The sequence below is a fragment of the Camelus dromedarius genome, chromosome 1 (genome assembly GCF_036321535.1).
Source record: "Camelus dromedarius isolate mCamDro1 chromosome 1, mCamDro1.pat, whole genome shotgun sequence".
In the NCBI taxonomy this organism is placed as follows: Eukaryota; Metazoa; Chordata; class Mammalia; order Artiodactyla; family Camelidae; genus Camelus; species Camelus dromedarius.
In genome coordinates, this window is record NC_087436.1 from 20,672,007 (window position 1) to 20,684,576 (window position 12,570).

A 12,570-nucleotide genomic window follows, 5' to 3' on the forward strand; every position below is an offset into this window, starting at 1 on the left:
CCATGTCACATCTTCAGAAAATAAGATATAACTGTAGGAAGCCTTAGAGTATAAGCTTTTAAAATAACATGGTTATTTAGATAAATCTTTTTTATAAATTATGATATAATATTTTCTATATGTTTTTAAGTAAGTGATGGCTCTACATAGCATTGTGTGGAATACCTGAGTATGTTTAAGTGTGTTTGTGTACCTATGGACGCATACACAAATCTTGGGAAAGCATGAATAAAACTCTAGTTACACTTAAGCCACTACCGTATATTACGTATAGGTGCTCATCCATTCATTAGAAATGTTTACTTTGATCTTGTCCCGTTCTCTTATAATAGATCTTAAAAATTTCAGAAGTTGGGGGAGGGTATAGCTTAGTGGAAGAGTGAGTGCTTAGCATGCACAAGGTCCTGGGTTCAATCCCTAGTACCTCCCAAAACTTAAAAAATAAATAACATAAAAAAAAATTTCAGAAGCTATCTGACAGCTTAGGAAGTATTGTGCACCACAACCTAAGATGTAGCACACTGAGAATAAAACATAAGCTGGTGAGATAAGCATATACCATTTTTAGTTATTGGACGTGTAGGAAAATAAAGAGCAAAAATGTGGAACATGCTTCCCTGTCTTTTAGACTTCAAATCCACCATGCTGAATGGATTTTTATAGGGCATATACTTGTTCATGACCTCTAGTGTTAAGAAATTCTGTCATGTTTGAAAACTAGTCCCTCGTTGAGCCTATGTCCCTGTTAATAGCTGAAAGGTCAATGGAGCTGCTAAACAGTTTGTATTACTGTCAGGGTGGCCATGAAAACACCGCCTGCAGCAAGAGGACTTGGCAGCTGGGTCAACAGGCACTGGGGGGATTTATCAACCCAGGGAGGCCACTTGCATAAAACTTTGACTGATGAATTGGGACCAGACTGGCTTATTGGGCTAAACCCTCTCCATTATGCATGGCTTTCTTTAGGATGGCAGAGCTGCCTGCCGGCTCCCTGAGACATATGTGAAGGATAAACAGAACTGATTTCCTCTCACGAAGTGATTTTCGTGAGAAAAAAGAAAAAGCCCTCTTTAGCATCCAGTATAAGGAGTAGGATGAAGATATTAAGAAAAAAATAAACAAAGAGCAGTAAGTGGGGCCGTCGAGGGGAGGAGCGGGGAGGAGGCAGGAGGGACAGTTCCTGATATGGTCACATGGGAGTCAGGGACATGACATTTCTATAAAATGACCTCTGAAGCCGGGAATCTGCATTGTTAATTTATAGATCTCTTCGGGGAATGGGCTGTGTGACTTGGGTGGGGAACAGATAAGCAACAGGTAAAATACATAAGACTAGGTGCACAGTAATTCAATCAACATATTTAAGAATAATTTTGTTCTACAAGTTCCTGGAGAAATAATCCTGGAAACATTTCCAAATCAAAAAAGATCATTTAGTTTAAGTTCATCTGAAACAAAACGTCAAAGGATCTTTGTCAATCGTGTGAAAAAAAATTGTGTTCTACAAAAATAAAGCTGGGAAAGTTCATAACTCTGTCAGGATTCTTTAATTTCCATCCCCCAGGAGCATCTGTTTGATTCGGAAAAGATTTATCAAAGAGCAAGCATCCAAGGGGAGAGGGTATAGCTCAGTGGTTACAGTGCTTGCTTAGCATGCCTGAGGTCCTGGGTTCAATCCCCAGCACCTCCACTTAAATAAATAAATACTCCCCCCAATTAAATAAATAAATAAATATTTAAAAAAGAGAAAGCATCCAAGACATGACTTGGGCATTTGAAAACTAGGTATTCAGAGCTATTTAAAATTCCAGGGACACCCTGACCCCAGTTTTGGAACTAAGACCCCACCTCAAAAGTTAAGCAATCACCTGAAAATAACTCTTGAATTCATAGGATGAACACCAATGATACTAAAGAGCTGAATATGCTTTAAATATATGATTTAATTATCTTCACAGCGCTCTGCAGAAATGAGGCGGGGGCAGAATGCTCACCTGCCCTTTATTGACAGGCAAAGGGGCCCCGTATGGTGACATAAGTTAATGGGATGTCCCACACTAAGGAAGATCCAGGGGCAAGACCATTTGATTCCCTGTCCTGCCAGGACAGACTTGCTCCTCGTCTTGACTAGCCTCAGATGCACTATTAAGTGAAACTAAAATTACCGCCCAGCTCCTGTGCTCAGTGGACTGAAATCTGCTGGCTGAGGGAGCGTCCCAGACCAGGGCAGGCAGCACCCAGTACTCAAGACTTTGTGGGACCCGATGAGTTGGCCCAGCAAGCTGGGAGGGTGATGGGTACTGACTTCATCCCAACTCCACTCTGCCATCAGATGCAGCCATTCCACCTCTGACGACATTCCTGAAGTGTGGTCACGGTTTTAACATGGAGGCAGAACCCATCCCTCCTCTGCTTGTTCGTCCAATGACTCCTGAGTTCTAGCTGAGCCTTAGAGAAAGCTCGCTGTATTCTCACTGAATTGTCATCTCTTTCATTATAAAGAATGGTATTTGTGTTTTTATAACAAGTTATCTTGCCATCCTTTTCTGAGAAGGCCCACTGTAAATGATTGTAAACTTATGTATGTGACTTGGGTGGGGAACAGATAAGCAACAGTTACATAAAACCTTAGACCAAACTGGCCTTACAGACTGAGGTGGTAATTCTGGAACCTTGTGCACTCTTGCAAAAGGACTCAAGAATATTTGCATATGGTTTCTAAACTCTTTCTTTATCTTTCTTGTGTGTGTGTGTGTGTGTGTAGGGAAAAAGAAAAATATAAATCCTATGTTTGTTCATAAGAATGTAACTTCCATGACACATAATACAGGATATAAAAAATTTATAATTGGTAGTTATTCTCTTCCAAGCCTTGAGTCAATTGATGTTTGAAGTTTATTCTGAAAACATTATTCTAACAAGTCTGGAACTCTTCCACAAGAATTCAGTTAATCTAAAATTTTAACTGGAGTTAGATTTTTGATGTAGCAAGAAATGTCCAGGTATTGGTTTTTCAGCTGATGCGGCTCTTTCTTCAAATTCTCCCTGAAACGTTTTAGAAAAACAGTTTTCCTCTGAAGCAGACGTCCTGAACACTGCTAGGCTTGTAATTAGCTCGTGTTTCCAAAATAATCCCGTTGACATGCACGAAAGTGTCTGCTTATACAGAACTTCAGCTCATCGAGAGAGAGCCACTAGAATAACAAACGTCGGCGTCCAAATCGAAACAGCATGAGGCTCCCAACAAATGTTTATGAAAACACGTGTTTTCTTACAGTCAGTTTAATTTTGAAATGTATGCCTATGCCTGTGTACAAGGACGGTGTCTTCAGGACCCTGTTACACCCCCCACCTTCTGAAAACCAAACACACATCTTAACCCCAGCCCCACACATGACACGACTCACCAGAAACAGGCACCATAATGAGAAGTTGGGCCTTTCAGGTATGTCACTCGGAGACCACCCTATGAGTGGAGGCCCCAAGATCACAAAGCCAAGGTCCCTCATGGCAACCCCGGTAATTAGACACTAATAATGGATTGAAGGTGTAAAATTCACCTCAACTCACCAGCAACAGACTAAACAATCCAGATGAAGAGAGAAACATTTTTTTTATGAAGGTCAGGGAGAATTAGTAACACTCCCAGAAAGCTTGCAAAAGCGTAGTAACTTTGACAAACATAATGGAATAACAATGACTATTTTGAAGAGAATGGCGTTAGATCTGAGTGAAGTCCCCAGACCTCATTATGAATCATTAGAATGCTGCTATTTTATGAATTAACATTAGCTTGATTTTTGTTCTTAATATTGACAACTTCGACAATCATCTAAGTGTCTGATTTTTTTTTTTTTCATTCATTACTTTTGTTCTCACGGGACACTGGTTTCAAACTCAAAGAGGGCAAAAACCCTTACAATGTATAGATGGGTACTTCCCTTGCTGTGAAAGAAAACGTGTACTGTTAAATAGAGGAGGACGCCTACACCTACCACTGTGTGACAGATGGGGCTATGTGATACTCTATCACAGAGAGCCCATTTAGTGTTGATTATTCCTCTTTCTGTTCTGCAGTACCAATGTCAGCCTATATTTTTCATAGGAAAGATAGTGTTTTATGGGATGGAAAAAGGACAAGAATCTCCGTGTGTTAGTGATTTTTTTTCAGAAAAACATACACAATTTATAATCTACAAGTGGAATTAAATGAAGGCTTTCAGTAAATTTTTCAGATTGTTGAAATTTATTCTCCCAAAAGGGGACTTTGAATTTGCAAACAGGTTCATGAAGCTAAGTTAGCCTGGAAAGAATCAGAAATTCCCAGCACAGCAGAGCTAGAGTCTGACCACCACTGGTGTTCACCGGTAGTTGTATCTGTGAGGATACTGAGATCCTGTGATAGCTGTTTCTAAACTTACGACTAATCTCTATTTGCCAGTATATACTTTTAGCAGGTTCTAATAGTTCCGATTTTATCCACAAAAGTAACAGCTGACTAATAATGAGTCCAGATCATTCGAAAGGTGTGTGTGTGTTGAAGCTGGGTGGCTGGAGAAGAGCAGGGGAGGGAAAATTATATTCTTTACAGGATTAAAACAGTCCCATCTTCCTTTTGCTGAAATAAACAACAAAATACTTCCATAGTTTTCATTTGTTTGTCACGGAGGCTGTGAGCTTCCAGACAGCCGTGAAACGAGGCTCCAGTGCTAAACTGTTAACTTAGCCCAACGACCTAACAAAAATCATACGAGCAGATGGAACGTCTGCCAGTATGTTCCTAGTTTTCTCGAAAGGAAAGGAGGGTTTAATCGCTCCCAACATGAGAGCGGAAGCCACTGCCTCATACATCAGGGTCCTCCTCTGACATTTTCCTGAGGACCCCGAGGCCACAAAAATAACGCTGCTCCCTGTTGATAACGATAATGACACGATCGTGACCCCAGTCAGGCTTTAAAGTTCAGGATGTTCAGGTCTGGCCTCAGAGGCTGGAACTGAGGATCCTTGCAGGACAGCACTGAACAGATGGACATGGCAGAAATGTTTATCTGTTAATTGCTAATTGCAACTCTATCACTAATTTTTTTTTTTTTTTTTTAGGTTTCAGTTGGTACTTGTAATTAGATTCAAGTACCACATCCTAATTCTATGTATGGGACAGTCAGATGAAAAGGAAAATGCATTTTATCTTTTTATATTTTTAAACAGAAGTATTTATTTATTTATTGTGGAAGGAAGAGGTAATTAGGTAATTTATTTATTTTTTACAGAGGTCCGGAGGATTGAACCCAGGACCTTGTGCATATGAAGCACACACTCTACCACTGAGCTGTCCCTTCCCCTCTATCACTAATTTGAATGCACTAAAATAACTTGGAGAAGAGTATCTTTGATATAAAGGAATATTAAAAAAAAAGAAACTCACCTTTTGGGATCCACAATTTTGTAGAGTTTTCCATTGTGAGTCTGGGTCATACTTTTGCTACTTGATAGAACGTAAACTTCACCTATGAAGAGAGAAGTAGAGTTAGTTAATCTGCCGTATTACAGGGCCTTACTTTCTATTGCCTAGTAGACATTTTATATGTATATAAAACATATGTGTAAATGCACGTGTATGTCTATATATGATATATTCATACATCCTCAGGAAGATCACTTGCCTGAAGATGGTGAGAGTTTCACAAGTCCATCCTCACAGCGCATCCAGATGCTGGTCATTTCTCCCCACATCCTCCTACTACTCCAGAGCGAGCAGATATTAATCTCTCACCTGGATTATGGCCACAGCCTCCTGACGGAGCTCCCTGCTTCTGCTCTTACTCGTCTATGTTTACTCTCAACATACCAGCCACAGAGATTCCTTAAAAGGCAAGTTAGATCATAGAAACTGGATCACATTCCTGTTTCGATGCCCTCTGATGACTTCTCACCTCTCTCTGAGCAAAGGTAAGTCCTGACCATAGGCCTTCACCTATGGTGTCCATCCTAACCGTTCTGACCCCATCTGCAATGTTTTGCCCCCTCAGTCACCTCTTTCTGACCTCGCTGGCTTCTTGACTTTGAACCTAGAGGGAGGTTCCTGCCCTAGGCTCCTGTGTGTCAGTGGACTGCCACTAGCTGCATTTTTTTCCCTCTTTCAAGTCTGTGCTGAAATATCATTTTTCCTGACCATACTATTTAAAAGTGCGTTTTCCCCAATTCCAAGCAATCTCTACCCCTCTTTACAACTTGGTTTTCCTCCTAAGCACTTTAGTATGAACTAACATACAACATATTTTTTAAAAAAATATTTGTATTGTCCTCCTTTAGGATAGAAATTTCATGACCACTGTTTAAATTTTTTTTAGTCTTATTTGCTACCGCAGCCCCAACTCCTAGAACAGAGCTATGCACAGAACAGGTGCTCAATAAATATCGGTAGAATGAGTGTGCAATGGTGAGTTTTATTGTGATTTATTCCACCCAAGATTGAAAAGTTTTGTTGCCAAGTTGTCACTATTAATTGATCATTTGATACCAGAGGGAGTTGGGCACTCCTCTTTAATTGTTAAATTTTTAAACAAAATATATTAGAATAAATATCTGGGGAGAGAGACAGAGAGACCCTGGTACTCAGTCTCAACCCCATGCCTCTAGTTCTTGGTGTTACGCTGTGTTCCCCATGATGAACCGCCACAGACAGAGCACGCTCTCAGGAGAGAACCGCTCTTGTTTATTACCATTACTTCCACGTAATTCACTATATAGAATGGATCACATGAATAAGGAATTAGAAGCTGTATTTGTGATTATATGTTTACAAGGCTTTAAAACTTATATTTGGTTCTCATCCATGAAACAGTCCTTGAGTTAGTCTATATTTCTCTATTCCACTCTATTACTGTGTATTAAGCAAACCATACTGCTTTCTTACTTCTGGAAAGGATGTCATGGAATTTACATTAAAAATACAGATACAACCAAAAAAATAAAAATGAAGTTAAAAAGCAAAGGAATGTAAGCAAAAAATTCATATTTATTTCATCAAGTATTTTATGTAGTTCACTGCATTTAACCCTTATAGCAAACCCATCCTCATTTTATAATTAAAAATACACCCCCATACGCATAGAAAAAAAGATTCTCAATGCTTTTTATTTAAAAAAAATGGAAAATCTAACTCATTTTCTTATATGGCTCTTAATTAAAGCCAAAGAGTTTCACATTAAAGAGTAATTCAGTGGAGGTATATTTATTTTAAATTATGAAGTATACATGATGTTGTTGCTTTTGGAAAGTAAGAATTGTGTATGCTTTATTTCTTGGTTCTCCCCCCAACATTGTATTAAGTGTGGGTTGACGTTTGGTTATTTTAACCAGTCAGGGTGATGCTAACAGGATGAATGATGGCAAAAATCTGTAGTAAGGTCTGGGGAAATCAAAATGGTTCAGTCAGAACATCTAAATACTCATCTCTAACTCTGCTACAATTTGATCTTAACATATATTTTAAAATCAGAGTTTGCTAATGACATTTAAATTACATTACAGAGGATTGACGTGAGAAAGGGCATCTTTCTGGTTCCTCTGAATAGGGTGGGAGAATTTCAAGGGAAAATTAATTGCAAGGTGCTTTCAGTTCTAGAACAAGGAAGAGACAGGTTGGACTTCTCTGAATCATTATATTCCTGTGGCTGTTAAATCTGTGTTTTGTGTTTCAGGAACCTTGTCTGAGACCCTTGGTAACCTAAGTGAATGTCATAGGGCATTTCCGACAAATTCTCTGTTTGATATAGGAAGCCAAATCTGCAGGTTTAGAGAAAATATTCTGATTTAGGTGGGAAATACAGCTATACAGCTATTCTCCCTTAATATCTAGAAATTTATCTCTGAGGCTAAAGGAGCATGATAACCATAGTTTGTTTGGATATTGTTCTTTAAAAGAAGTCATTTCATAAGCCACATTTATCTCTGAAATTTAAAATTGGTAGCATTTCCACTCTTTGGTGGGTAACATTCCAATATCAACTTCTTTTTGCTTGTTAAGCTGCAGAGATTTTGATAATATACCAACAAATAAATTGTATGTTATCCTGTAAGACCATCGGTGAGAAGATAATTTCCATTCTCTTGGAAAGCAGACCTACACACTCAGATTATCTTGCACAAATTTCATGCCCTAATGGGCAGAAAAAAAATTAGAAAATAAAGGATAAAGTGAAATTCAAATTGTAACAAATTTTTTATTTATTCCAAGAGACACAGATAAGTGCAAAGGTTTTCAGGTGGAGAATATCAACATATGACCCAGCTGCATCAGAATATCCAGACATTTAAAATTTTCTCTCTCTTCAGGACTCAAAAATTCTCATTTGTTCCTGCCTCCCATTTTCCCGCTTTGTTACTGTCATATTTCTGGAGTGGAGATAAGATTTAAAGACTCCCCAGAGAAAGTTTATTGGAAGAGAATACTGAACTAAACCATCTCGAATCTCCCCAGTAGGTCACTTTTGCTGTAGGTTACATTTCCAGCAAATGGAGGATGAGAGTGTTATATTTATTCCTCAGAGCAGAACAAAGCCTCTTGGGCAAGGTTTGAGAATGGAACTTAACAGAAAGAGTTTGTACAGTACCTAATTCGTCTTCTCCAAATCCCAGGATGTGACCTGAAAAGTAACCTCGACAGGAACCACCGTTGCCAAGACAGAGTGGTTTTTCTTGCCACTGCTTGCTCACAGGACTTTGCTGGAGAGTTAAGAAATTCCTATAACAAAAACATACCATACACCTACGATGAAAATACGCTTTTGCCTGAAAAAACACAATGAAGTGTTTAAAATAAAACTCATCATAAGTAACTGTTGTGTCACAGACCTGGCTTCCAAAGAGAAAATTAATACAGTCCAGAATGTGGGTGACTACTCTGAAATCCTCATGTGAGGAGAAAGTACTTAAAGACAGTATGTGTTTGGAGAGGGGTACTAAAAAGTATCTGAGTATGAAAAAAAAAAAAACCCCACCTTCATCCAGAGAATGATAGAATGATACTTCCCCTCCAGGACTAGACTCTGTGCTGGGAGAGAGGGACAGAGGGAAGACCATGGGGTCAGTACACTTTTCTAGCTCCTTTTAGTGACCAAGTATATTAGTTCTGCCATATGCCTGAATGCCAGTGACCTGGGAAACAAGATTCCTTTTTTGTTGTTGTTACAATTTTTTTTTAAACAAAATGTATGTATGTATGTATGTATGTATTTATTTATTTATTTTAATGGAGGTACTAGGGATTGGACCCAGGACCCTGTGGGTGCTAAGCATGCACTCTGCTATTCCCACCCCTTGAAACAAGATTCTTATTTTGGGGTTCATCACAGAGTTTCTTATTATCCACACTGTGACCTCCAAACTTCAGGCTAAAATTTAATTGTGTAGTATTCCTATCAGTGGAGACAAATTACAGTCTGGTGCCTAAAGTCCTGAAATTTTAGCAAAAACAAAACTTCTTAGCCTTCCAGATAATTTTTAAAATCTTTATACAACTCATGTAAAACAATAGTTTTCAAATTGCTTGTGATCATGGTAAATTTATGTTAAAGATGAAGGGAAGAGTTTAATTAATATGAAATGTTCATCTCAAGATTTTTTTGCTCTCAAAAGTCACTTTATGGATTTGATTAAGTTTGCTTAAGAAGCATCTTCTACCAGTGCCTGACATACAGCAGGTACTCAATAAATACGTGTACAACGAAGGTCTGAATAAATGAATGAATGAAAAAGACCAAAAAAAAAAAGTATCTTTTAGGAAGTTCTTTAATTATACTATCATACTTAGTGGAACTAAAAATAAATAATAATGTTTGTGTGTGTCCCAGACCTGACCTCCAAAGGGAGACAATCGTTTGAATATCTTATGGCAGTTTGTCCAGGCATCAATGGATATGCCGTTCGTGGTATCAGGAAACGTACCCATTTCGGTCTCCAAACACGTAGCTGCCATACAGCCTTTCAGACTGGCAGCCTCGGTAAACAAATCCGCCCACCAAAGGACCATTACTGAACGGCTTGAATTCTAAAAGTGACGGCTCACTTTCTGGAAATAAATAAACATAACATTAGATCAAATGAAACATATTTTTCATAAATGAAAAGTAATGTTAGGCCACACAACAATTATTACAGTAATTTACTTTAACTCAGAAATGTGTTCCTTGCTCCATAAGATGGATCCTTGTTACAAATATTTAGTAAAAATAATTACTCCTTTTGCTTAAATATAACATTTAAAGGGCCTTCCATGTATAGTGGAATGAAATAGGACTGCACTGTCAATTCTTGTTATTATAATTGCCAAGACATACCACATTTTCAATGAAATTAGAATCTGGATGTTTTTAGAAATCATGGTTATTTACTTTAGAATCAAAATACACAAAAAGAATACTAAATTTTACTAATATTTAATTTTTTGTAGAAATGCATCTGCATATACCTAGTAAACTGAGCCAGACCTCTTGTCAAGCTATATAAAACTGTTTAAATGTTCACACCACAATGAAAATAAAGGTATGGTACATAAAAGATTTTCAAAATGACGTTTGTTCTATACTTTAAAACACTGTCACTTAGTCAAGTAATATCTTCACTTACAATGTTTTAAAAGTTTTGTCTATCGAGTCTTGTGGTTAACAGAATCTATTCCAGTAGAGCCATGTAACTCAGTCTTTCCATGCATGTCACTATGGACTTGAATACAAATATGCCAATTGCAATGGAAAAGATATAAAGCCAGCTGCAAATTAATCTGAAAATTACTTACTACATACTTGAATAAGTTGCTATCAACAGGAAGTATTTTAGGCAAAAGCTCTTGTGGACAGACAGTCATTTTAAAGTCCTTCCCCCTATTACGGTGAATATGATATTATAAAAAGTAGAAAAGATAAGTTTTAAACAACCAGTATACTGAGAGGCAGTGTAATTGAATGAGTAAGGTCATGAACTCTGGAGTCAGGCTGCCTGGGTTCAAATCCAGGTCCTGTCACTCTATGTTGTGGGACAGTTAACCTTTCTGTGTCTCAGTTTCCTCATCTGTACAATGTGGGCAATAACCGTGCCTATCACATAGGGTTTTCCTGTAAATGACATGAGTGAAATTTATAAAGTGCTTACTACAGGGGCTGGCATGTAGTAAGTGCTGTGGATGTGGTTATTTGGTTTTGGGATTTTTTCAGCTTTACTGAGGTATAATTAACAAATAAAATTGTAAGATATTTAAAGTGTACATCATGGCAATTTGATATACATATACATTGTAAAAGGATTCTGTGGCTATATTTGTAATACATAAATGTAGGGCTGGCAATATTGTAACCAGTTTCAGCTGCACCCCAATTAATGTGATTGTAGAATTTAGTTTAATCTACAAATATAGCCAAAATTCCATCAAGCTAGTGACTCATTAGATTTTTTTTCTAACCACATTATTCTTTGCTTTGGCTTTTATAAGATGCACACACACATACATGAATATCTGAAAAAAAATAAAGTAAAATAACTGAATACCACATGAACCAACACAGCTGCTTCATTCCTGGTACTAAATAAATATCTGTATTGAATGAATAAATAGAAGAAGCAATCAATTTAATAATCTTAATCTACAATGTTCCCTGAATCATCATATTTGATTTACTGTGTCCTCCAAAAAGAGTAAATACAAAAGCACTAAAAAATATTAACTTTATATATATTTAAATTTTTTCTTGTATATATATTTTTATTGAAGTATAGTCAGTTTACAATGTTGTGTCAATTTCTGGTGTACAGCACAATGCTTCAGTCACACATGAATGTATATATATTCATTTTCACCATAAGTTACTACAAGACATTGAACATGGTTCCCTGTGCTATACATTATGAACTTGTAGTTTATCTATTTTATATATGTTAGTTAGTATGTGCAGATCTCTAACTCCCAATTTGTCCCTTCCCACCCTGTTTCCCTCCGGGAGCCATAAGTGTGTTTTCTATGTCTGTGAGTTAGCTTTATATTTTAATATGTATCGCTAAATACTCTAGTAATCATGTTATTAAATATAAGGTCTAAACATTCCATCTTCATGACTTGGGTAAATAACATGTTTTTACAAGTCTATTACTTTGTTTTCTCTAAAATAAACACCTTTAAAAATTACTTTCTTATTTGAAACACATAATTTTCCTAATTGCTGAGACTAGCACGTTGGGTATTGAGAAATTTCTTACCTTTAACACTTCTTTTTTCCTCTGTGTATAAGATGTTAAGACAAGTTCTCCCTTATATATTAAATAAATAGAAGGTATTCATCTTGATTTTCAGATGAGCAAAATATAAACTGCTAACTTCTGAAGGTCCATTAAATTTTTTGGACCCACAGAGCACCATTCAATCCATGGGAAAGGTAATTACCCCAATGGAACCCCTAGGGCTTGTAAGAGTCACTGGTCCTTTAAGAGGGGAGCGGTTGACTACCTCACCACTGTAATGCTAGTGTTTTGAGGCCTTCCCAAATGCCCATTTTGCAGAAATCCCTTTCTCTTCAATTA

The 12,570-nt window shown here is 37.4% G+C and overlaps 1 protein-coding gene across 1 annotated transcript in view; it reads right to left on the minus strand.

Annotated features, from left to right (window-relative positions):
- The window catches only part of HHIP (hedgehog interacting protein), an 86,543-nt gene that overhangs the window by 12,884 nt on the left and 61,089 nt on the right, over positions 1-12,570 (minus strand). Inside the window, exons 9-11 of the mRNA XM_031465388.2 lie at positions 9,949-10,072; positions 8,616-8,746; positions 5,426-5,507 (exon numbers count right to left, since the gene is read on the minus strand). Coding sequence (XP_031321248.1) covers positions 5,426-5,507; positions 8,616-8,746; positions 9,949-10,072 — 337 coding nt within the window. The remainder of the gene's footprint in view (positions 1-5,425; positions 5,508-8,615; positions 8,747-9,948; positions 10,073-12,570) is intronic.